This window comes from Haemorhous mexicanus, chromosome 12, assembly GCF_027477595.1.
Source record: "Haemorhous mexicanus isolate bHaeMex1 chromosome 12, bHaeMex1.pri, whole genome shotgun sequence".
NCBI lineage: Eukaryota > Metazoa > Chordata > Aves > Passeriformes > Fringillidae > Haemorhous > Haemorhous mexicanus.
The window spans coordinates 17,062,570-17,089,674 of NC_082352.1; the positions used below are offsets into that span (position 1 = coordinate 17,062,570).

General features: G+C 42.4%; 2 protein-coding genes across 2 annotated transcripts in view; one reads left to right on the plus strand and one right to left on the minus strand.

Moving 5' to 3' along the window:
* WWOX (WW domain containing oxidoreductase) overlaps window positions 1-18,650 on the plus strand; it is a 476,293-nt gene extending 457,643 nt beyond the window's left edge. Inside the window, exon 9 of the mRNA XM_059857399.1 lies at window positions 17,455-18,650. Coding sequence (XP_059713382.1) covers window positions 17,455-17,643 — 189 coding nt within the window. The 3' untranslated portion in view covers window positions 17,644-18,650. The remainder of the gene's footprint in view (window positions 1-17,454) is intronic.
* The window catches only part of MAF (MAF bZIP transcription factor), a 194,666-nt gene continuing 175,490 nt past the window's right edge, over window positions 7,930-27,105 (minus strand). The window contains exon 3 of the mRNA XM_059857403.1: window positions 7,930-18,761. The gene's annotated coding sequence lies outside the window, so the exon portion shown is untranslated. The remainder of the gene's footprint in view (window positions 18,762-27,105) is intronic.

Consider the following 27,105-nt stretch of genomic DNA (forward strand, 5'->3'; position numbering starts at 1 on the left):
TCAATGACAAGGCTCTCACTGACTTTAATGGGATCAGAATTGCCAACCTGGAGAGAAAAGTCAGCAGGATGTAAGATTTCTGTCAACTGCCTTTAATATTGCATCCAAATTGAGAAGGCCACTTCTCTTACTTCGAGGTTGTGGGGATGCTAAAGTGCACTTGACAGATGTCTTGCCAAGGGTTCAAGCTGATTGCTGAGGAGTAGCTCTCAGCAGCCTCTTGCAGAGTGAGAGTGAATGCAAGTTGGGCTTGAGCATCACTCCATTCAGAGTGATTAAACAAGGCAGAGACAAACTATCTGACTTCAAGTGCTGCCACGTTTTATTAGCCCCTTGCATCACACACAAGGCCAGAAGGCACCAGCCAGATATGTGGGCAGATATAAGATGTTCAGATTCCAGCTATGCTTAACTGATAATACTCCTGAAAAACAAATTAAGTGTGTCTGGCTGCTGCAAGTGCTCAAATCTGACCTTTTATCTTTTTTTTCAATGATTAGATGGACCAGCCAAAGCTGTAGAACCCAGCACCATCTCAGATCACCAGTACCTTTCTGAGGAAGAATTTTTTTCCAAGAAAAAGTCCAAGGAGCTGAGACAAAGGGTTTGATTTTGTCCCTGAACCGTTTGTTTCACAGATGGGACTCCCTATGGAATGCCATTCCTTGAGAAGTCAGCAGGGGTCACTTAAGTTCATTGTTTTGCAGCAAATTCACTTTTGGACTTGTCAGAAAGTAAGCACTAAATATCCTTTAGGTGTTTATCATTTATGCCACTGATTGATTTTCCCTTGTGTAATTTAACTGTGCTGAAAAAAGTGCTCAAAAGTATGTAAGGAGAGTCAGGTAGCACAGTTCCAATGCAGCAGCTAGGCAGAACATCTATTTCATATCTTGCCAGCTGAAAAAGATTGTGCCACTTAAGAGAACATTGCACTTTAATGGAAATTTATTGTCAAAAGAGGATCCTCCTAGCAGGATGTGGAATTTTGGCAAAACAAGGGATTCAGATCTTGTGAGACACCATCTCTTTTATTTGTATGTAGCAAATGGAAAATACTGGCTGGCACCAATGGGAAAGGATCTTCCTTGTGCTTCCTGGAAAGCCAGGCATATTTTCCTTCCTCCTGCTGGAGAAAGGAGGAGAGGTGTGTATCCCATCAAAAGAAAGAATTTCTCTCTTTGACTGACAGAACACGTGCACTCTCACACTCTGGAGGTTCCTGCACCTCCAGCTTCCCATTCCCAGGCTCAGGGAATTGTTCCTGTTTCCTCCCACCACTGATGTGCTCAGCCCCCTCCTCTGCCCTGGCTTATGGATGGAGCACCTTAGGGCTTCCATCAGCAAAGTTTTGGCTGCATTTTTAGAAAGGGATATAGATCAAAATATTGAGAAGGCTAAATTTCCAATCTTGGTTGATTCTTAAAGGTCTACTTAATGAGATCATTTAAAAGAAAGGCCTCTGAAATCCACATGGCCTTCAGCAGAAATCCTGGATTTTTCTATAAATTTGGTTTGTATTTCAAAATTTTTCATGCAGGACAAACAATTTATTGAAGTTGAATTCCTCAGTTTTCAAGATGGGCTCATCAGAGTCCACCTTGAACATCAACCAGAGGAGTAGCTCAAAAAAACCTCTTTCACCTTTGTTGTTAGCAGGATGTTTCCTTGTTTGTGAGAACATCAAGCTGCTCTCAAGAAAAATGAGGACATAAAAAAGCTGGGATGGGAAGAGCCCCAAAATTTTTGAAGCATTGAGTGTCACGTGTGGTCTTGGAGCCAGAGCTCCTTTAATCCTGAGTTAGTGCCAGCTGAAACTGCCTGGTTTATAAATACCACACAGAAATCAGAATTGCTTGGTACATGATCCAGAAGACCTCTGCATCCATCTGTTTTGTACCCAGAGCAGTTTGGAGTTGTTTTAACTACCTGCATAACTCGGTCAGGACACGCTGTGTTCTTGGGGAGCCTTGGCATTGCAGGTTCCTGCTTTTCTGTCAGTGCCAGAACACAGAGCAGCAGGGCTCTCTGAGCTCCCATTCCTCAGCCTCCTCCTCCCTGCACTGCAGTTTTTGTGGCTAGATTGAGTGAGAGCTACAACAAAAGGAAGCTAATGGTTCTCCCAAATTAGGCTGCCTTTTGCCAGGGGAGTTTAAGAGGTGCGTGGCTTAGTAGAGCAGCTTTGGCATCGTCAGTACTGCAGCAGAGAAGGCTGTCCAAGAAGCCTGGCTGAGGCTGGAAGGAGGTGCTACAGACAAATGAAGAGGACACCATAAAGCCTCTAATCCTCCCAGAGATAAAGCACTGAGGGAGCTAATCAGGGACACATAAATTATCAGCACAGCAGATGCAAGAAAGAGCATTGCACAGAGAGCAAAACAGAGTTCAGCAAAACATGGGTCTGATCAGATGTACAAACACACACCTAAGCTGATAGAAATAGGAGCAAGGAATATGCAGCCTTCAGCAAAATTTAGGATGAACCAGTAATGTCGTTCCTGACCTCACCTCTTTTGTGGATCTTAGACCTGACTTTATTCACTCTCTTTGTTCTCCTGTTGATTAACCTGGGTATGAATGTTATCTTTTTACATTTCTGCTTTTCTTTGCTACTTGGTTTGTTGCAGTTTATTTGCTGTGTGATTGTCCTAAAAGAGCAAAGGGACTTCAACATAGCAACTGAAAGCACAGAGATGCAAAGGTGCTTCGTAGTCTGACAAGGTCGAGAAGTATCAATAGCTCAATGCACAAAACTCTGCTGCTAGATGTGAATATGATGTGTGTGTGAGGATCTCCATGAGCAATATCAAACAACTGCATGAAAAGTGGCTGTAGGTGCTCAGACACTTTATTAGTGTCCATTTGACATTTTAAACAAGCAATTTATAATATAAGTATGTAAATATACACATGCAATTTTGAATTTCAGTGCTGGGCAATATCAGTTCCTGTATCTGTAGAACTGCTGTAGGACATGTACTGATTTCCTAATAATACTCAAAGTGGTCATTCAACCTACATTTAGCATGCTGGGATTTAAAATGCAAAGCAGCAACATACTTCATGCAAATGTCAACTCTGCCTATGTTCTAGGGTGCATGTCCAGAGGAGGAAACAATAAGTTTATTCTTCTCCCCAATTAGACTTTTGTGAAAGGCTCAGTTATGTCTCCAGCTATCACATTGAACACACACTAAAGCAGCACATTAATGTGCCTTTTAATGCTTCTTAGGAGGAGATCAAAAGAAATGTCAGGTGCACTTTGCATTCCTCCCGTGATGTGTCTGAGGCTGTGAGTGCATCACCTCTGCAAGGGCCGTTGTTCCCAGCCTGCCGTGCTCTGCTGGGACACTGCCCTCCAGAAGTGCTCAGGGATTTACCTCCATCCCACTGCACCTCGTGTCCTGGCTCCACAGCTGGAGGAAGCCACCAGAGTCCTGCTGCTGTCACCAAAAGCAGGGTTTGCCTTTGCTTTTCTGTGGGAGAGAGTTGTTGAAATCAGTCCTGGAGAAAGCATCTTAAAACTCAAGATGCCGGAAAATGGAACTTAATTAATGGGAGCAAACTTGCAAACCTCCACGGCAAACTGTTATTATTTTGCTTGCTTGCTTGAGGGAATATGTCAGAGCAGTGTTTACCTTTTCTTAGTACAAGCTTGGCTGTTCTACCCATCGTTTACTTTTCCATGATTAGCAGGTGAACTTGTAGCTCTGTCACTCTAAACACAGGGTGCTTAAAATGTGCAAGAGACAACTTTCCTTAACCAGGACAGCATTGTCATTGCACTGGCCCTGGGTCCCTTGGCTCCACAACAGAGTGGTGACTGCTGTTGTCAGCACGTGGCTCTTGTTGGAGTGTGGGGCTGATATTGGCCAAAAGATTGCAGAGTGCATTTGGCATGTGAGACACAGCCAGAATATCGTGGGCACCCTCTGCTACACCAGACACTGAGAATAGAGCTGGGCCTCTGAGGTTTGCAGAGCTGAGTACAGCTTAAAAATGGAGGATAAGCAGAAAAGAAAATGCACCCAGTGTCAGCTATAGGGGTGAGACTGCAAAGCAGGAGACAAGGCTAAGGAAAGTATGTGAGGAGCAAGAAAACAGAAACACTGCGGTGTGCAGGATGACATGGACGAGGACAAGAAGCTGGAATTAATGCAGAAGTGGGGAAGCAGTGAGAAGGGTTCAAGTTTTGTAACGAAGTTCATTTCTATATATTTTCCTCTTTCAAATGAATGCTTTGAATAAATAGTACTTTCATTTCCCGTGAGGCAGAGGTGAATAATAAGTACCTCATCTGGGGACGCCGATCTCCCCAACATCAGTCATCTGCTTGCAGCCTTACACTCCAGCAGTGCTTTGGCTGAGCAAATTAGCCTGAAGTGTTGTGCCCTTGGCTGGCAAATCCTTTCAACCCGGTTGAACGGACAAAATGAATACCCAGATTGTTCCTACGTCTGTTATTCTCTCGTGTTTATCTGGCTGAGCTGTCAGTCAGGCCATTATAACTGTGGTGCACACTCAAATGACTTGTCCACTCACAAAAGCAGAGTCTGTTGATGATAAGCTAAACAAAACTGGAGAGCGACTGTTGACAGAGTTGGGGATCTGGCGAATGTCTCAGGTAAAAGCAGAAATGCAATTTGGGAAGGTGCAGGCTGAGCTTCTCTTAGGTGTGTGTGGTTTTTAGGCGCTCACTGGGATTTGTGGGCAGACGATGAACGGGCGTTGGTAATGAATTGGGCTGCTCTCTACTTAAACCAAATTAAACGGCTTGAAGAAGATTCCTGAAACTTGAATGTAAGGGTATATTGCAATTCCAAGAATTAATTAGCCTGAAAAGACAGAATTTACTCAAGCAGGCTTTGCCAGGGCAGAGCGTTGCTGCCCCAGCCATGTGCTGGGAGGAGGGACAAACACCCACAGTGCATCGGGTGGGCTGCACGGGGCTGCAGCCAGAGGGATCTGCACAGCCAGCCCTGGGCTTTAATTGCCCTCTTTCTGCTTTGCAGGACCTGAGGGTTTGAATGGCGCAGTTGCTTGCTCCTTCCAAGGCAGGGAGGACGTTTGCATGATGGGATCAGTTGTATTCATAAAAAGAGCTGGGTTTCTTGAATGTCCAGCAAAGCAGTGATTGACACAAGTGGAGTGTTGTATGATTTATTTTCTGGGTTTTTCTATGAGGACACTGAATTAGAAGTAGGACTCTGAGCCACTCCTGAAACTCATTTGATCTTATGATATTAAATAATGCCTTTCTGCTGAATGTGACTATAGCCAAAGCCACCTTGGTCCTTTAGTCTGATGTTTGTGGCAAAAATTAGCCAGTTAAAGTTTTCAGATTGTGAGTGTGAACAGTCTCAGGTGTTTGAGCAGTGCTGAGCTGTATAACAGAAGGTGCCTCCTCCATCTCCTTCCCAGACAGGGAAATCCAGCATCTTACTTTCTGCAATGGAGAGAAAAGACAGGACTGAGTAAGACTGCAATGGTTTAAATCCTCATAAGTGTCATGAAGAGGCAGAGGAAAACTTAGGCAAAGAAGGTCCTATGCCTTGCTGAGAGTGTGTTAAGATGCACAGTTAGGGAGGGAGATGCTGCTGAGAGTGTGGCACAGCACGGCAACAACTCTTTTATCAGCAGCTGGTGCCTTCAAAATCCCAACCCCAGTAGCCTTGTTGGCGGTGATGATAACTGTAACGGATGGAACAGCTATTTTTCATCAAATGCTTGTTAGTCAATTTATTAGACTCCTAATATACTAATGCACTCATTTGGCAGGCATCTCAGCAAACGAGGCTCGCAGTGGAGTGTACTCACTCAAAGTCACGGTAACTCGCAGGTTGCTGATTTCTCATCAGCACTCAGAAGATAATTTGCAAATGTGCCATTTATCATTATGTGCTTTGTAGAAGCAGATCTCGTGAATGGGATAAACAGATAAGAGAGTCTAATAATGAACATTTCCTTCCTCAACAGCACTGCCAGCTTCTAGGGTATTATGTATTATATACCTTGCAGATGCTGCACCTCTGTGTGCACTGGATTTTGCCTGTGCTAGTGAAATAGCTGGGCACACAGCTTTTAAAGGATGGCTGCTAATGCACTTATCCACCTCTCTGCTCAACAGAGTTGAACCAGGTTAGGCATTGTCTTCTGGAAGACGTAAGGTTTCTATTTGTTGCTGTTTGAAAGCAATGGGCATGTGTGGACTTCATGAAAGCCTCTACTTACCTTCCAGCTTTGCTTTTCTCACTGGAAACACGACCATCTGTGAAAGCCACTGTTAAAGCCAGCAAAAGGATTATTCAGAGGCAGGATAGTGTGGATTGTATGGCGGAGGTTGCTGAAGGAGCACTTTTTTCCACACCAAAGACAACAGGCTTTATGGATGCTCTGACCTGCACTGCTGTTCACCACTGTGTTTGAGTCTGCATCGCTGGCTGCTTTTTATTTGCTTGTTCACTTTTTACTGGGAAGAAGTCGAAAGTAACAGAAGCCCAGTGATCGGTCTGCAAATGTGATTCCCATCTGCCTTTGTGACATTCAGGGTGGAAGCCCTGCATACAAATCATTGCTACTTATTTTTCCTTCTGCAGATGTGATTTTATTAAATGAAAGGTGTAACAAGAAGCCCAGCATAGGCAGGAGCCCTTTTGCCAAATGGCTCTGTGTGTTTAGCTGTGTGACTGCTCTCCAGCAGAGCTGGGAAACCATGCAAAGATATTGATAATTGATTCCGTTTTATATAAGTTAAAAACTAGCTTTTCCCTCCTAGTGTGAAGGTAATGGGTTTTGTCTGTAGAAAGATAATAATTCTATGAACCATTTCTACGCCCTCTACTAAAGAATAGTACAGCTTGCACTTGAACGTAATGCCCGTGTCAGCTCAGCTTTTTAAACATTCATCTTAAAAGAGTCTTCAAGGACTGGAAAGAGATCTTCCCCTGATGCCAAGCTAAGTTTGAGGAACTTAAAAAGTCATGAGGATCCTGTCAATTAATGTGTTTATTCTCATACGCCTGCTCTGGAAAAAAACCATCTTCAGACATGAAAGCTGTTTTCTTTCAATTAAAAAGTTGTCATTGCATTTAGTTTTCATAGATAATGGAGAGGGGATTTTTTTTTCTCCCCTCTACTGTACCAGGGGATAAATGCATCTTTTTTCACTTTTTACCTTTTTCTTCAGAGTAATCTTCATTTAGTACATGAACAAAATAAAGAAGGAGGAAGAGAGCTAAATTGAAATCTTGTCTCCAAATCTGTATGCAGGAGGTGACGTGATTTAGAAGCTTTAGGTAATTTCTTTTTTGTTCACACTCCTTCAGTTGAAAGGCTTCCACAAACAGTGTTACAGCACAGAAGGGAGGAGATGGAGAAATTTATCAAGCTATTTATCAAATTATTTTCACAGTCTGTCAAAGTCATAAGCATGCTGGAAAAGAAGCATAAAGAGCGTGTTGGAACAGAGGAGCCACGTCTGAGTGAGCAGCAGGACTGCAGCACAACCAGAGACATGGGGACTGCTCTTGGCTGTGGCTGCTTCTGCCCTCAAACCCAGCCCTGGAACTTGTGGTGTTAAACCCAGGCTTGATGGATTATGGAGTGAGAAAATGGAATGGAAAACATCAAAACTGGCCCAGTGGAACGTGTCCCTGCCCATGGCAGGGCGTTGGAACTAGAGGATCTTTAAGGTCCCTTCCAAAACAAACCATTCTGCAGTTCTGTGACTCTGTGATCATTAAGCAGAGGGAGAGGTCAGAGAATCTAAATGGTGCCCATCCTGGGGCAGGGAGTGAATCATATCCTGAGATGGGACCCCGTGCTTTGGAAAAAACAGCCTCGGAATGTGCATTCTTGGTGGTGGGTCCTGGGAGACAGCACTGGCAAAGCAGAGGGAAAAATAAACAAAAAACAAACTGAGAGTGAAGGAACCAGTCTAGTAAGAAATCTTTAATTTCTAATGAGCTTTAAAGGATTTGAGAGAGTTGATTTTTTTTTTTAACAAACCAGTTCAAGTACATGCCTTCAGATTATAAAAGTACCTGAAATTGCCTAGAATATCAGCATGCATAGCTTGTTAATATTTACATATATTTACATGGGAAAACAAGAGAAAGATCTACAGTTATTTACAGTCTACATAGGAGAAGAGAAAGGCAGCATAATTGTATTTCCTAAAATACAGTAGTTGAATAGTCAGCACATGCATATTAAGATATATTTGCATGATAGAACGCAAATGTTTTAAGACGTACCTTTTAAACTCCCTGTGCTAAGGTATAGCATAATAAAGGTAATTTTTTTTTTGTGTTTTGTTTCTAGTCTATTTGAATCAAGTGCTTTAAAATGTTCACTAACACAGCGGCGGCATTATTTACCCTGGCAATTAAAGCAACAGTACACACGATAATTTCCTACTAACTAGCAACAAGCTGCTGGTGAATGAAATATCTATTGTTTCTCATTACCCATCGACCAACATACAGGGATCTCTCCTTGTGAAGGCAGTGCCTAAGCTATCACCATTAATTATAGAAGTAATATAAATGAGACTCTACAGTATGTACTAAATGAAATATTAACAAGACCAGTGTCTTTGAGCCTGAAAGATGCACTAACAGGGCACGCTTTACAGCAGGCTAGCTATGAAAATCACACATACATAATACAGGAGTGCCTGGCTTACAGCTCTAAGCCTAGACTTTAGAGGCCTGTTTGCTAGATCTGTATTATTGCAAAATACATTCCCTTAAGTAGTTTCTGGAAGACAGAGTTGGTAGTTACTTTCTTACCATGATACTTCCCCATCATAACACCCTGTGGTTTCTCAATGCATTGTTATTGAACTGTGTGTCTGTGTGTGTATGTGCTTGTGTATCAACAGATGAAAAACAGTCTTTATCTTTAAAACCTAAACAAACAGCTCGTTAAATATCTGTCCCAAAAGGTCACTTCCTCAAAAAGCATTGCGTTACGTGACTTTTTTTTTCACTCGTATCTGAAATAAAGTCTAAAAAATTATCTGTGCAATGAAGGGAGAAGCCAGATGTCAGCATTGTGATGATATTCTTTCAATAATGCATATGAAAAAGTCTAAATTTGGACTAGTAATAGTATTAAAAAGCTATATAAATATATACAGCATATACAGTACTGTATGTATACACACATTTATATAAAGTATATATATAATTAAAGTACAGCAAAACCATAAAACATTTCAATTCAGCAAAAGTTAATAACAGAAGTCATTTCAATGAACTCTCATCTGTGTATGCCCAAACACCAGCCAGACCAGTTCTAATGATTTAGTTGCAGCAGTGTATCTAATCTCTCTTTTTTGGCAGGATATGTTTGGTGTCAACAACCTGTTTGCTCAACTCTTTAAATTGCCCTTGCCCAGAAGAATCCACCTTTTGCTGGCAGGTTATGTGTCTCAGGAGGACTTCCAGTCCTCCACAGGATTTCCAGTTTGACTGTGGCCAACGAGTTGTGGTGGAGTTTGTGTTTGTGATCGTGTTTGTATAAATGTGCAGCACAGGAGGTGAGCTGCCAGGGATGCTCAGGTGTGAGCAGCTCCCAGCAGAGCTGGGATGCCCAGGGACTGTCCCTGACATGCTCTTTGCTTCTCACTCCACCGGGCAGTGCTGGCACACAGGGCAGGGGGCAAGCAATGGACTGAAGCACCATTTCTTCAACCTGATCTCACCCTTACCCTGTTACTCTCTGAAATGAAAATTGATAATTTTCCTCAGGGATTTTTCCCAGATCTAGAAATGAGGAGAAGAATGCTGCTGCACTGCTCCACTGCTCCATACCAGCCTGTGAGAAGAAAAGATCAGAGACATTTGCATGCAGTGTTCAAAGCTGCCATTTCAGTGGAGCAATGATGTCTTAAAAGTGTAAATCAGGTGTGAACGGGGGTTCAGTGGGCAGCAGAAGGAATTGCAGCTCTGATGTGCCTGGAAATGTGCTGTTGATAAAGAGGCCTGTGAGAAGTGCTGCTGCTCCTGCCCTGAAATGCTGGTAGAGCAAGGTAAAGCCACAGACTTTGTTATCGTTTTTAGAGCTTAAGGTGGCTCTCTGTCAGCCTTGAAACATTTTTCAGAAGCTGATTTTGGACTTCAATAAGATTCTGGAAAAGAAATACAGTGCTGCCTGTGGGAACCAGCTCCCTTCCAGGTGCTGTGGCAAAAGCATTTAAGCTGCACAGTCTGGTGTTGTCTTAACCATTGTGTGGTTTTAGCTGAGATATCCCTGAGGGGCTGGCAGATACAATACCAGACCTATGGGAAATATCTGCCCTTCTGAAAGACAGCTGTGGAGCACGTGGGATATCTTGAGGCAGCTCAGATGTCTCAAGATCCATGTTAGGCAACTGAATCCCACCCCTGGTATGCCATGATGGCTCTGCCTAGCATATGCAAAGGGTGGGAGAGATGACTGCATGGATTTCAGGGACTGTTTCCCTCTAAAGCATCCATTTTTTAATAACTCACTGTTGTTTTGGCTAGTAAGAGTTTTACCAGGTTCTCTGTGAGCTGGGCAAAAAACTGGATGGATGAGAGAGGGGAGACACTGGAACAGGACCCGGAGTAGCAGACAGCTTCACAGGTTAAAGAATGAAGTTTATACAATAGAGAAAAATAGGCATGATTTTAAAAGATAATTACATTTTTGTCAGCTACTTTGCCAACCTTGTTCTACATCTTCTACACATTTTAACAATGGTTTATAATACAACACTTTATACTTACGCAGTGCTTTTCCAAATTAAGTGTGAAAGCACTCCATAAATCTGAGTGACTCCTCACAACACCCCTGTGAGGTGGGTAAAGAAGACTAACCTCCCCATTTTATAGCTGGGAGAAGTGAGGTACATGGAGTTGAAGTGACTTGTCCAAGCTCACTAGGGAAGGAAAAGGGAAAAGTCCAAAAGAGGAAAACAGCCCAGTTCTCCTGACTTGATGTCCTGTATTGTATTTTTTTTTTCTCCTGTGGAATGATTGCAGAAAATCTGTTTGATACTGGATGTTGGAGGCTGGAAGTTTTCAAGTGCTACCATTGCTGTAATTGAGAACATACTGGGGGTTGCATAACACAAACAACATGGTGCATTATCAAAATACATTTATTACAATGAACACGATTTCTCTTGCAAAGTTAAATCCCAGAATGTAAGTTAAATATAGCTGCATATACTGAATAGTTGAAATAATCACTAGGTCTTAATGCCTCAGCAGTTGAAAACAAATCCTCTTTCATGAACTACTGCAGTTTCCTTACTCAAAGAACATAGCACACTTATCTCCTATAATGTATGTAAAGAATACTATAAATGTGTAAGGGTCTTAATGACACTAAGAAAAGTTACAGCTTGAAACCAACTATGCTTTGCAAGTAGAGAGGCTGATGGACTTTTGAGTCTTTGTAGTTGGGAATTAGTTGAAAAAGGAATACATTAGAGGGGAATAAAGCAGACCTTATAGATTTTGGTTTATTCACTGTGTTATCTTCTAAGAGATGCTTTGCTGGTTTAATTGTGGTGATGGGGGAAGGTGAGGTGGTTGAGAACCTCTGGTTTAGATGTGGTTCTGTGAGAGCTTTGAAAAGACTGTAGATACAGTGTCAGTTCAGGTCACGTTTTCCTGCTGGCACTCGGGGTGGAAATAGGACCTGAAGTCAACTGAGCCCAGTTTGGAGTTTAGATCATATTTGGCAGCTCCAAAGTTTTACTTTTTGAGCTGCAGATATGATTTCAGTTTCATGCTCTCCCAAAATAGCAAAGGAAGGTCTCAATTTCATATTTCCTTGCTGAAAAAACAATCAAGGAATCCTGTTTTCTTACAGGACATTCATACAGAGATATTCTGAGTGTTATTCATAAGGTAACTGTGCATCTGGGATCCTCTGAGTAAGAGGGCTGCAGCAGGAACTGAACAGTTCTCCTGTCATCTCACAGGCAAGACTAAAACTTGTTCACTGCATTGTTGGAAAAGTGACTGCTCCTCACAGCTCTGAGTGGTCCCAGTAGGAAAAGGAGCCTGGCATTGGGAAGTGGCTCTCTCAGCTACAGCTGGCCTCAGCCATGGATGATATCACCAAGCAGCTCTTAGGACTGCTCCTAAAAACTCAGATACTGAGGAATCCTGGATGAGGACATGAGGATTTTAGATGTGCTAGTGTTTTTCAGAAGAGGTCATTGTGCTCCATGTTGTTCACAAGGACTTGGGCTTGATAGGAAAAAGGAATAAGTGTAGTTTGAGAAAGCTCTGCACCACAATCCCAGCTTGGTTGTAGCAATTGCTTGTAGCAATACCAGGAGACAAATCCATTCTGAGGGCAGTTTTCTCCCAGCTGCCCCCAGGCAGCACAACTTGCCCACCCTGAGCATCAGCCTCAGGGTCACAACAAGCAATGGAGCAGATCCTCAGCCACTGCTCCAACTGGGGAGCCTCTGAGAAGGCAGCAAACCTGTGCTAATTCCCACCAGGAGGAGGTGAGGCTCGAGGAATGTAAAACTGCAGCTGTCACTTTAGGGTTTGGTTTGGATAATATGGTTGTGGAAACAGATTCTGTATCATTTTGTTTGTAATTCCAAGGAGATTTTATATTTTACATCAAATCAGGAAAATGGCCACTGCTGAAGCCAGTTGGTGAGGAGCTTTTCCCTCTAACAGAATGAACTCTTTAGGATGTTTATCAGAGGCTCAGGAAGGTATGGGACACCCCACTAGTTTAATATCTGGAATATGTTGATACTGCCTTGGTTGCTAGGTTAGGTCAGTGGTTGGACTTGGTGATTTTCCCCAACCTTAGTGACTCTGATTCTACCTGACACTGCTGTGCAATGAGTTATTTGGCTGTAAATGGCATGGGCACAGTGCTTTAGTGTGGGTCTGTTATTCTACTGTTAGGGGTGTGTTGGCTTTGTCTAATAGTCCTGATATGAATAACAGGAACAGCCTGAAGAGTTTTAAGGACTTGCCTTTTTATTTCACTTGAGCTGCTTGCTTTGAATCTAGCCCTTGTCACAAATACTCTCCTCTCATGACATTTTGAATTCACCTCTTTCCACTGGCCATCTTTTCAAATGCTCTGTGCTGAACTTAACCTCAGGCTACCAAGATAACTGGCCTTTATCCTTAATTTTTCATAAGAAAATAAACCCCTCCTTTCCAAATAAGCTGATCCCATCTCCCTGGCAGACAATGTTGAGTGCTGTGTGCTCTTAACAGAGTTCAGAGTGGGTCCTATTCATTCATAGTTGATAAATATACAGATAAGTTATGGCTTTGTTTCTATTATTTATGTGCTTGGAATGTAAACTTGCTTCAGAACAAAAGTCTAATTTTAGAAAATAAACATGCATTTGAAGGTAGACAAATCTAAAAACTAAACATTATCTGTGTAATATGTTTTCTTATCAGGAACATAAATGGTATCTCAGACTACTAACAGATGCATTACATATATTAATGAGAGTTTTACCATGTTCTGTATCTCAAGAACCCCTTTTGTTTTACCGTTAAGTTATTTGATATTAATTTGCATTCAGTGCCATCAGTTAAAAATTGACTGCTTGCAGTTATGAAATAAATGCCTATGAACTAGTAGCTACTTAGTATTTTCAGTTCAACAAAGGATTTTAGAAGGATGGATAATTTAGATCTTTGAGCCTCAACTATAAATAAACAGCAACTGCTGTATAAATCCCACCCTGCTGCAGAGGAAGATTGTATTACAAAACTGACAAATGATTTGCGGAAGAGAATGATGAACCCTTATTACTGAGACACTCTTCAACTTAATCCAAAACAAGATTCCTGGGTAATTTTACGTGCACTGGAAAGATTGATAGCGTGGTGCTTGCCCAGCAGCTTTCACGTGTTTGACTGGATCGGAAATGGCACTGAGGCATGATTAAAGATTCAGTTGGGCTTCTCACAAATTCTTTATCCTGTGTATTCATTATTGCAACCCGCTGCCTTTGTTGCAGGTTAAAGAAGGCTGACCCCAGCTCTGGTGATTAGCACCCTGTACAACTGGGGGACCTATGGAAAAAAATGTTTAGGTTGCCTGACGCTTTTAGCATTGTTTATCTGCTGCAATTGTTGGGGGGGGGGCCTTAATCACAATGGATCAGGGAGAGTCTGTGACAACTGACAAGCTCATTGTTTAAGACATTTTTTAACAAAGTTGTTAACATTAATTCTTTTATATAGTACTCTAATCTTCCTCAAATTATGTTCTGACATGGCACAAACCGCTTGGCATTGAAAGTCATTCAACAGTGATTAAAGTGCTCTTTTTATTGGTTTAAGAATGTTTCATCTTGTATCAGCAGCATGGAATTGTTTACTAATTAGATTCCCTAACATCCTCTGCTGTTGTATGCTGATGATATGTGAACGGGAAAGCTGATGAGAAAAAAATTAAAACTTGTTACTAGACTGTCATAAGGCCCAGCTTATAAAGATGTCATTCAAAGGACTGTGTTCATAAGGGATAAACAATATTTGCTGAGAAACAGAGCAGTTTCTGGCTAGCAGTGCAGGCAGTTTGCACTTATCTGCAGCTCTGGCTCTCTGCAGAGGTTCGTGGGATCGTAGATGAAAAGGAGGGATTTATGCCTAGGGGACCTTCCCATTCAGCATGGCCTATATGAGGCTTCTACACCTCCCACTTTGGGCAGGAGGTTGGGCTGGAGACCTCCTGATACTCCTGCCAACCCAAAATGGGATTTGATTCCTGTGACTGATTCTCACTCCTCTCAGTCCTTGGACAAGTCACTTAGGCAGATCCTCAAGTGTCTGAATGCAACCAGCTCACAAAGGGAATTAGATACTTAAGTGGCTCTGAGAATCTGGGATTTACCTCCTGTTACATAGTTTTGCTGTCTGAAGCATCCTCCTAGGCTTGATGAGTTCATGTTTGTCCATAATTGTGAGATGCTAAAGCTTTACCCTCTGTCAACCAAGGGATAAATATGACTGCATTTCTCTTAAGTAATAAGAAAGGTACTTTTCTTTCAATGATAGAACCATTGAATTTTCTTCTTCCAAAACAGCCAACATGATTGAAACATTTAGAAAGAAGTAAGGATACACACAGCCAAAAAGCAAATGGCACGTTTCTTACATCCAGTTCTCAGCAAAACACTGGAGGCATCACAAGATAAAGTGCTTTGGGCTTCCAGCCACATAATCTTTTATCACTCAAAGTAAATATCCTATGCTCACACAGGGAAAGCTATTCTCTTCTTCTGGAGTCTAGCTTGTGTCAATGCTCAAGGTATAAAGCACTGCTTTTGTGCTCTGGGGTGTTTTTCTGCCTGCCGAGAATTTTGTTTAAACATCATCAAATTCGACTCATTTGAAAAGATAAATTATTGTTTGGGTTGGATTTTAAACTGGCTCTGATAAACTTCCATTTTATGAATTAGCTGAGGTCTATGAGAGATAGCCTGAGTTTAGCTTGGCTGGACAGATGCTTTTCAGCAATAGCTTGAGGGCTCTCACTCTGCCTTGAGCAATTCAGTTTAATTTTACCTTTCTAATGAAAGTCCAGTTGAATTGCTTGCAAAAAGCTAACAATACTCTTTAGGGGCTTTGAGACATTCTAAACAGCTGAATACAGTGATCATACCTGTACTGTGGAGCTTTATAGGATAGTTGAAATGAGCATAGAAATTTTATTGTTCTCTATTAATATTACTTTTAGTAGAACTCTCTTCTATTTCTCCTTCCACCTTTAAGATATTTTCTCTTTTTTTAAAAAAAGATACTGGTTTAATAAGAGGATTACTATGTATTATACTAACTTTAAAAATATTTTGGTCTGTTGATAAATATATGCCGTTCAAAATACTTAATACAGACAGTTTTGGTTTACCTTGTGATGGGAGATCATTTCTAAGTTGTGGAGTCATCATTATCAGTTTAATCCCGTCTGCTGAGGAAAATGCATGTCTTGCCAACAAATATGCACTTCTTTGTTGCTACAAAGTTGAGATGTCTCAAATAAGGAGAACTGGGGCTTTTTAAACTGCTTCCTGTCCTTGAAGGATGAGAATGTAAAGTAGAGGTCCTCTGCAGGCTGACCCCCCCCAGCAGCACCCTGAGTTTCCTTGGCTGTGACAATGAAAGGCCAAAAAACAAAGGAGTGGAGGAAAATCACAAGAGATTGAAGCCTTTTCTCTTATCCCATTAAATTATCTTAATGTGGCAACAACTAATTTCTCTTCATTTACTTTTTCAATTGCACTTGGCAGCCTCTTTATTCTGATTCCTATCAGCTCATAATTTGTTACCACAGAAAGGACTAAGATGTACATAAATAATCATAAGATGCCAGATAAACTCTATCGGTTTTAAATTAGTGTTGTGTTTTGCTAATGCGCTCTCACCTATTATTTTTAATTATAGTTTACTAAGCAAAATAGCTTCTTGCCCTCTCCCCAGCTGTTCTGGCACTGTGCTTTTAGTCTGTGCCAGGGAATAGCCCATCACCCACACCAGGGTGCTTGCCCCAACCCCATGGCCTCCATCTGTAGGTTTTTGTTGGGACAATTCATAGAAACCCATTCTTCCTCTTTGAACATAAGTTCACTTGGTATTTAAATTAAAAAAAAATAGGGAAATGGAAAGGAAAAAAAAAAAAAAAAGCAAGAAAAATTAAAAAATCCCTTCTGATCCACAAAAGCCTCTAATCTATCCACTCCATTTCTTAAAGCATTATAAGACATGAGAAATGTTGTTACTGAACAAAACTCCTCTGGAAAGCCTCGTGTCTCTGCAGAACCAGCCCTGTCTGTGCCTGCAGCAGTCAAATGCTCTCACGCAGCAGCAGTGACAACTGCCTTGGACTGTTGATCCAAGATCCACGGGCAGGTCTGGCACCAATCCCGACTGCACTTTACATGATAGGTCTTAATTGGAGTGCCCAGGTTAATTTTGCACGAGAGGTTTAAAAAACCCAAACAAACCAAATCCATCTATCAGGCTGCAGGTCAGGGTGCCTGGGCATATGGTCAATGATTTCTGTGATGCAAAGGGAAGTTTTGAGGCGCTGCTTTTAAACCTGGCTCAGCTGTTCTGGTGTCAAACACCACCTGGGCAGCCCCTGCCACCAATCCAGGTGTTTACCGAAAAGGGGCAAAACACCTGAGCTTGGGGCTGTGGTTCAGGGTTCTCTTTTTCTTCTGCTCTTAGAGGGAAGGAAAAGAAAGAAGCCCTCACTGAAGTGGTTTGTGAAGAAATGCCTGCAGCCGAGCTGCAGCCTTGTCACCGGGCAGGTCACCCTGCTTGCACCAGACGCAGCTCCAAAGGGCTGTGCTGGAAATCACAACGATAATAATAAACTTTAAAACATCTATGCATTTCTATCATTCTGCTTATTTTCTCCCTCTTAATTTTTTTTTTTTTTTTTTTTTTTTTTTTGTTATTATTGCAGCAACAAGGAGCTGCCACGACGGTGTACTGCGCCACGGCGGCGGAGCTGGAGGGGCTGGGCGGGATGTACTTCAACAACTGCTGCCGCTGCCTGCCCTCGCAGCAGGCACAGGACAGCGCCAGCGCCGCTGCCCTCTGGGAGCTGAGCCACAGGCTGATCCAAGAACGAGCTGGCAGCCAGGCCAAATAGCAGGGAGCTCCTGGAAGGATCAAAACACACGAGTGTGTGCACGCTCGGAAACTGCCAGCACTGGAACCTGTCCAATCTTATCATCTAGAGGGTTTCCATGTACCTCAGATACAGATTAACCGGTGTTAAACGAAATAATAGCAGTCACAACATAGTGAAAAATGTTAAGTACTAATGGGAGGTGGGGAATACTGTGGGTTAAAGGGACAATGCAGCTTCCTGGGGCTTAGTTAGTCTCGGTTCTCTTTCTTTTGATTATAGCCTGTTCAAAGTGTAACCCAAGGAGGCATCTTCTGCCTTATTTTAAAAAAGCAATTCTGCAGTTAATTTCTGTTGTTTTGATTAATGGGTAGATATGTAGCCCAATATGGGATTTCCTCCTTATTTTGATAATTACTGTCTGTTAGGCTTTAGGTATTGATTGGGAGATGGTAGTTGTGTTGATTCTTTTTCCCTACAAGGATTTTATTGGGTGTGGCAAATCAAAAGATTATTGAGGAAAGAAATCTTTTCAGCCCTTGACTGTTGGCTGCAAGTACATCTGAGCTGTCTAGAAAAAGAAGGTGCAGGAAGACATCTGAACAGCAATGGTAAAGTCACAGCTAATTAAATATTTCTGTTTTTTTTTTTTTTCTTAAAAGATTACAATAAAAGATATGTTGTAAACCATTCCCTAAGTATTTCGAGTTAGCACAGATGATGATGTCTCCTCAAGAACACACAGAGTGTAATCAGGGGTTTAAATGGTATTTCCATCAATTTCTCGGTTCACAGTTTTAAGGAGTTTTATTTCCTTGAAAGTTCACAGTTTCTCAGTTCTCCTGATACTGTATCCCATTCCAAATCTGTCTTTTCTTTCCATTTAAATTCAATAAAACAACATGCTTGCTTGAATATTGTCACCTGAAGAGAAAGTTTGTCTCATTTCTGCAAATGTCTTAGTTCCATTTTTTTTAGAAAACAAAACTTGAGGAAAAATAAAGAACTTCTTGTTGATGCCAAGAAAATGTTGGTTTTTTTCTTGTTTCTTTCTGAGTTCATTTTTGTATTTTGTGCTTTGTAGCTGTCTTCATGCCAGAAGGTTGTTCTAAGCCATCCTCAGTCCAGCATCACATTTTCTGTAGACAGAATATAAACAAATAAATAGAAAGACACATTGTTAATAGAAGTTTATTTGATCCTCTTTTTATTTCTGCTTTATTGTTAACAACCTGCCTTCCATGATTTTTCTTTTCTGCAGTCATAGTACATTGGATTAGTTGTTGAACAGAGTTAAAGTCAAGGCTTCTATCCCAGTGCAGCCTTAGCTGCTCCTTCCTTGTCTGCTTCCTTACCTGATGCCACAGCCTTTCCAAAGCAGCAGTAAGAATACATGGCCTTTTTTTATCCCTGCTGTGCCACCTCTGTAGCAACAGCTTCAGGAGACAACAAATCCTGCCCACTCATCCTCCTTGACTCTCTGCAGCCCCTTCCCCAAGGGCAGCACAACCTTTGAAACTTTTGGTGGAATTAAGAAATAAAAGGAGATATTCCAGAAAGAACAACATCTCCTTTCAGCCTTTTGCAGAGTTTAAAAAAAAAAAAAAAAACCAAAAAAAACCAAACCCTCATTCTTGTCTCCTAGAAGTTTTCTCCAGTCAGTGCTACACAGACCAGATGCTGGTGTAGTGCAGTGTCTGAAAATTCATGGCCTGGATTGCAGGCTTTGCAAGCTGAGGCAATGGTTACAGCCAAATTCCTTGTATTGTCTGGAGTTTAACTGGGGAGAAAAAGTGATTAACTCCTGTCACCTGTGCAACAGCCCTCACACACACATTATTTTTCCCTTTCAGAGCCAGACAGAATTACTCTGGTATGACACAGGCAGTGTAGGACTGCAGAGCTCTGCACTGGAGCTTGGCATTGCTGGGTTCAAAGGAGGCACTAATTAAGTGGTGCTGGGAGCTCTGCACTCCCCTGAAGGCTTGGGCCTTCTGCTCCATTTAGGCAAACATTAATAACCCATAATGAACCCCCTGTCATTCCTTATTGCTGAAATATTGTTCTCTTCCATGAGAATTCAGTACTTAGGGATATTGCCTGCCTTCCTTCAAAGAAGATCTGTGTGCTTTTCCTCTGTACCCCACTCTCTATTTTAGTGTTACAAGGTAAGAGCACTTTTCATGTTAGCAGAGTTTTCATTTTGCACTAGTATGAGGTAAGCTAGCCCCTAACTTCACTGAGTTGTTTGGGTTCCTCTTGGTTTTTATTTCTGGTTTTCATTATTTATTGACACCAGTGTATTGCCCTGTCTAGAATTTCACTGTCATAATTTTCTCCAATGCAGACAAAATTATTTGTTCCCTGTTTCTTTTTTTTTATTTCACTCTGTCATTCTGCTTTTCTCTTTTTTCCTCTCCTTCCTTTTTCCTCTCTCCATTTTCCTTCTTCTACCCTCTGTTCTCCTCTTTGTCTCTAATTCTCCTGTGTTGAGATAGCCAGTATAAAAAAAGGCTTTTTCCAAATGAAAAAAACCCCACCAAGCTGTAGAGCCCTCGCTTCTATTAGAAACACTTGTGAAAATAATTTTTCTTGCAATCTCAGTTTGGTTTCAGCACAGGAGGGATGTGCAGGGAACATTAAAAAAGGAAAAGCAATTGAAAAGAAACAGACTCCAACCCCTCCATTTTAATATCCTAGATGTGCCTAAGTCATTGGCTTTCAAATATATTTTGGTGTAAAATTTGGCACATTTACAGCCGGTCAGATTTATTTATTTGACTGGCTTACATTTTTCTGGTTGATTTACCTGAGGCAATGTCTGTGTGAATTACTCCTCGATGCATTGACTCCAGCGTTCATTAAAGGTAGTTAAGTGATCCTGTGTCTAATATTAAAGCAAACCCCATTAACCTTAACTAGTATCATATCAGCAAAACAAAAAGAACTGAATAAAGCAAAATAGATCGGGTATTTATAGTTCTTGGAAAAGATCCAGCAAATTCACATCAAGCTCCTAATAGTCCTAATAAGCACTTGGTAGTGCTTATCTTCATCCCCGTGAAGAAGGAGGAGGCTGGGTTAGGGCTGTGTGATGCAGGCTCAGGCCCTGGGGGCTTTGGGAAGGGGAGGTGCTGGCAGGCGATGCCGGAGCATTTCCCACCCACTCGCTGCAGGGCGTTGTCCGACCCTTTCCCCCCTGCTTCCCTTCCAAAGTCAACGTTTCCCATTTTAATGGTGATTTTTTTGACCCTATATTGGTGTCCTGTGTCTTAAAGTCCACCTGCAGGTGAGTGAGCAAACTGCCTTGCTGGGATTGAAGAGCCAGAAGCTTTTAGGGAATGGAGGTGCCTTTTCACTCAGTGTCAGCTTCCACTGCTGTCCATTGTTCTGCCCAGACAGCCACTGACTGCTGGCACCTCTGCTTGCCAAATAGGTAGAGGTGAACCAGCAGAAACCCAGGCCAAATCCTGATTTCTTTTATTTTTCCTTCCTGCTTTTTCTTTTGACATCTGGGAGACAAATCCCAAATATTCTTGGACCAGGTAGGGCTTTTTATTGGAGCAATCTTTCCTTGACTTATATCAAGGTTGAATAACTCCTTGTCAGGTGTTAAGCTCATGACCTTTCAAGCCAAACACACTTATACTAACCAGTTTACCATTGGAATGATCAATATCTTGTAAGTGAGAAAGTCTAGACAGATCTTATTTTGTCCTTTGGTATCACTTGTGGCTTTGGAATTGATCATTATATGTGGCTGGGGAAAAATTGCCTATACATTTCATGCTCTGTATTTATCTTGACAAGGTTCTCTAGGATTATATTTTCATAATCTGAATGGCAGTGGAACAGCTGCTCAGACTGTGCAAGCCCTTCTTATCGGGCTGAATTTAAGCCACGGTAATTACTCTTTCTCCTTATGTATTTCTTTTTTAAACAAGCGTGTACTATACATTAAAATGTATGGTTGGGGTGGCAGGGGGCATGCTGAGAAGCTTGGAAAATGCTGCTAAAATGTATTTCCTTCCACACAGTAGCTGATGTGGGTTTGTATTTTATTCTAAATATAAGCCCATGTCTGAGCACAAGTGGGCTCTGAAGCAGGGTCCCAGCCTACGGAGGGAAAACGTTGTTTTATTAAAACATCTTAGAGCCAAGATTCCCTGAGGCTGGAGGCAGTTTAGGAAAGCTGGAATAGCCAATAGTAACACCCAGTAAATGCATGACTGACTGAAGCCTTCAAGTGGTCCCTTTGCAAAGAGAGTCCTGGGTGAAACCCACGCCCAGGGAAGCAGCTGAGCCATCACCAGGGCCACAGGGACCTGCACAGGCTGATGCCAGGCTTGGGAGGTGCCTGAGTAACACGGTGATGGAAGCACTGAAACACAGCAGACTGATGGGTGGCTATTTCCTGGTGCTCTTCCCTGTGGGATGGAGGAAATGGGAAAATAGAGAGGTATCTTGGAGAGAAACAATGTGCTGCTTTTCTCTTGAGTTTGTGGTTTTTTTAATCCTACTCTGCTAACTGTGTTATTTACTAGATGCCTTTTCTGGGCTGTGCTTTTTCTTCTCTCCCCCACCCCTGTTGCGTTTGCAGAGCACTTTCCAAGGGGTGTTTTGTGAATTAGCTTCATGCTTTAAAAGAGAAGATTGCTCTGGCAGAGAACAGCATAGTTGTAAAAGTGTCAAGGTGTTATGAATGTCCTGATGATAGAGCCCAGTTGTTATCTGCTGGGTAGTGAGGGAGGATAGCTAATGATGTGCAGCATGTAAACCGTTTGTTGCTCTAATCCATCTGTGTGGAGAGGAGTGAAAAAGAGGGGCAAAATCCTGGGAAAATTACTTGGACAGCTGGAGATAAAGTGTGTACTGATGGAGTCATCCAGAGGTAGCTGTCAACATGAGCTGTGTTTGCATATAATCCAAGCAATGCACAATGATTCCTTTTGGTACTGTTTTTTTTTTTATGGGGGTTCATGTGTCTCTGCACAGACCTTAATTACTATCCAGTATCTCTTACCAACTGGGCTCCAGTTTTAAGTGAGGAATGTGATTTTAATCAATTCGTGGCTGGGTAGTGGAGAGAAGTACTACAAACAGACCAAAGCAAGACATATGGATCCCTTTGGAGGACCTGAATTAAATGAGAAGCAGTCATTTTATTAATTCTGCTGTGTTTTATAGACCTTTTATATGGAACATTACCCATACAACTTCACTAGCTAATTAAAAAGGGCTCTTATCAATTTGCTGGGCAGTTGCTTATGCAGGGGGGAAAAAATAAAAAAGAGAAGAAGAAATAATATTTTTTTTTTGACTCCCAGAAAATCATTAACCTTAAGGGGGTACAGAACAGATCACCAAATGCCTGGTGAGACTATTTGGACTGCTTATCTTCACTCTTCTGAAAGAACTGTTGTAAAAACTGAACATTACACAATGCTTTGAGACTGATCTGCACCCTGCCTGTTGTTCATATGGAAACCTCACACAGGCCTGGTGCAGTGCCTGCAGATATGTGAGCACAGGCTAAATTAGGGGCTTTGTACACTGGATTTCTATGATCCCTCCTGGCAAAGAAGGCACCTTTTTCCTTGGGCTGGCATTAGCCTTTAGCAGCAGCAGTTTGAGCAGCTTTGTAATGTTCTCAGCCAGCACTGAGGAGTGTGTGTGATGCTGGCAGGCGTGGAACATGCAAGCTTTTTGCAAAGGGAGGAGAGAGAGAGAGAAGCAAGTGCAGGGGAGCCAACCTGGTCCTGACTGATCATCACATCAGCATGGAACTGATGGCTTTAAAATGGACTTTGCCTTCTGCAGGCAGCCTGAGAGGAAGGTCAGGACACACTGGGGAAGGGTATGGAAATGGGGAGTGCCTCTCTGAGTGCAGCCCTCTGTGCTGCTGCCTGTATGGGATGGGACAAGGCTGAAGCCATCCCAGCACCTGAAAAGTAGCATCACAAAAATACAATCAGCAGGGACAGAGACAAGAAAAGTCTTCTAAACGCCTTGCACCTCCACAAACCCTTACTTACGTGGTGTATTGGATTTTACAAGCACGGGTCTGCTGGGAGCTGTCTGCCGAGCGCACAGCTAGCAGTGATTGAACAGCAGCGTTTTTAGCATTTTGACTTAAATCCAGTGTAAACTTGTAAGTGAACTGCTGGCCTGGGCTGGGTCTCTGGTGGACAGCAGTCAGCCATGCATCACAGGCCGTGCAGCCACTGAGTGCCTGGACGGTGGCTGTGGGTCACAGCTCAAAGGAAGCCCTGAAATTTCGCTTCAATGGATCCCGAATTACCTCTCATCCCAGGGAAAGCTTTATTTCTCTCTCTCTCTTTTCTCCCAGCATTGAGCTGGCATGGCTGGAGAAGAGAGGAGAAAGGGAGCCGGTACCGAGACCATCTCAAATGTACCTGGACTACAAACAAACCAGTATTTTCCTTCCAGCAAAGCTGTTCCTTTAATCTTTATGAGCAGGAGAAATTCATGCATTACAGAGGCACAAAACTGAGAAGGGAGAGGCGGGTGGGAATAGTTGCATTAGAATTAAGCCCTGTTTTTAATATGACACCTGTCAGACTTATTGTTAAAAATATGGAGAAAGGCCCCCTTCAGAAATAATAACATTGCAGCAAGGTTAGTTACACACACTGAGTCCTGTCAACAGCCGCAATTAGAAGTTGTTTACCACCGAGCCGAGCGGCTCGGCAGCACCGGGGCTGCGCGGACCCTCCGCGCTGCTCCAGCCCCAGCCCGGGGCTCACGGATAATCCTCGCTTCCAGCCCAGCCCGCAGCCGGGATGGGAGAGCCTTCCCCGCCATCACACCGCTTTCCTAATGTCACTATCACCCAGCCGGGGATGAGCGCTGCTCTGCAGTCAGCGGCCGGTGTCACCGGGTTTAGGCTGCCGAGCAATTAAAGGGTCAATTTGCGGCGGGTTGGAGGCTGGGGGTGAAGGGCAGGGGACCGGGGGTGTCTGGCAAGGAGAGCCCCTGATAAACAAGAGCTGTCAGAGAGCCGTGCCCTGCAGGGGCGACTCTTTCTCTCGGCTGGCTATTAAAAGCCATTCCTTGCCGTCGCAATTGAGCCACCCGGAGAAATCCCCTCCTCGCCCGCTGCCAGCTGCGGGGCACCAACACCGCCACTCAACCCAGACCGCAGAATTAATTCCATTTATGCCCTCAGCCAGATTTCAAAGTGAGGCTCTGGAGACGCAGGAGAAATTAATTTATTAAAAAGCAATAGCTTGATAATGCGCATGATGATAGAATAAATGAATCTGTTCAATATCTTATAAAACAGTTGGCAATCACATAATAGAGCATTCATTGTCAATTTAGTAGCTTGTCTCATTATACTCTGCAAATAGTAGTAAAATGGTGTATTATTCATGAACCAACATGCTTTAATTACTTTTAGTGCACATTTATTTTTTCAAATGTAATATGAGTTAGATTCAGCCATAGCTGTAACTCAGCTGATGAATCTTGAAGCAGTAACACAAACGAAGAGAAATTTTATGAGCACAGGAATCGGTTTCTGGGAAGTTTGTAGCATTTCTATATGCTATGAAAGCAGTCCTAAAATGCCAGCCTCGGATGTTGGCCCAAATTTGGATTGTAGCTGATAATACTTCAGTAAATACAAATTATTAATTGATAATGCAATCAGATCTAATTTCAAACTTCATCGCTTCATAGGGGATTGTTAGTTTTTTGGGGATTTTTAAACTTTTTAATTTTTTGCTGCCATAAAGCAAACCCCTGTATCTAATACAGTTAATTTGTTAGCTTTACATAGAGAAATTGTCTTGTTAACACTCCCTCCCTTCTTGGCTTCTCACACACACTTTTCACCAGCTTAATTTGCTATGAAGGTCTCATACACATGCAGCCAAGGTCAGTGAAAGTCCACTGCTCATTTCAATTAAAATGTTTGCAAGGATTTATACATAATAAACTGATCTTGCCTATAATAATAGGTTTCCTTAAGTCAGTCTTGCTGCTACTAAGTATAATGTTGCAGCACACTGTTGATTTCTATGTACATAGAAAAAAGAGCGCAGTAAAATGACTTGAAAATGCAATTAAAGTGTAAATCTTTTCACCCATTAACATTTAGGGTCCATTAGATTGCTTTGTCTTTTACAATATTAAATGCTAAAATGTTTTGCTTTTATTCTGTAACAGTATATTCTAGTTCTATTTATAATACAAATGTAATTTAGCTCCCAATAAATCTTGGCTTTAATTGGTTATTAAGTATGTGCTACTCTGTCATAAATTTAATCCACAGAATTTCTTTTTTCCCCCCTATTCATCTCCCTGGCTTTATATCCTAGGGTTAGGAACAGGGTTTGGGGACATCATCAACATTTAGCCCATGTGAGCATCTCCCCCGGGAATGTGGATTGGGGTCATTGCCTGCACTCTGAGCCCTTCAGGAGGTGCTGTGGGGCACAGAGGTGATCGAGTGCTCCAGGCTGGAGGCTGAGCTCACACAGGGGCTTCATGAGCCTCTGCCCAAAGGGAAATGCTCTTGCAAGGTCTTTGCTCTCACCTCAGGAACTCCAGGTGCAAGTGGCTGGCTCTGGTGTGGGGTCTGACTCTCCCAGGCAAGAGATGGAGCTGAGGCCAGTGCTGGAGCTTTGGCCCTAATAAAGATTGTAGAGGGTGTGAATCAGGGCTGAATTTCACTCTTTTGCCCTTGATGTTGTCTTCTGCCTTGAAAGGTGTCCAAACTGTGGCTGCACAATTATGACTCTTTTCCTCAGGCCTCAGTAAGCACAATTTAGACTAGTTTTTATTGGTCACTGAGGATGAGTTTCTAAGGTTTTTTAGATTCAAGAACTGGGGTAATAGCATTGTGAGGGCATGGCCCAGTTTCCTTTGTAATCCTGATTTCAGTTCCCACTAGTAACCTGAAGCCATGACTGTTTAATCCTTAATTCCTGCCACAATTAACATCTCATATTCAGGAGTACTTCTCTGTGATTTGGAAGGAAATCTGTCCCCAGCTAGGTCAGCCCTAGCTGGTCTCTTTACTAAGTGGGAAGGGATCCTTTTCAGCTCGAGTCAAGCACAGTAACACCTCATTTAATGGTGCAATAGAGCAGAGAATCTGTTCACTGGATGCAGTAGGAATCAACATCCTTGCAATTAGAGCTAGTGAGGAATGCAGGCACACAAACTCATAAGCTACTAATGAACTATTTGAGCAATTCTACAGGTATTTATATAAGGCTGAGACAGCATCCTCCACTGAAGAGCTCCCCCCACCTCCCACGTATTCCCAAGGAAGCTTTAACTGAAGTGAAATTTCTTTGTGTAAATACAGGCAATGCAGAGAGTCCCACGTGCTCTGCCATTGCCTCTGCACTCGTGGCTTTGGTTTGAGCTGGTGAGCAAACAGGGCTGCTCTTTGCTACGAGTCAGTGCCCACAAAGGTCACTCTGCTTCCCCTCACCAACATTTTCACAC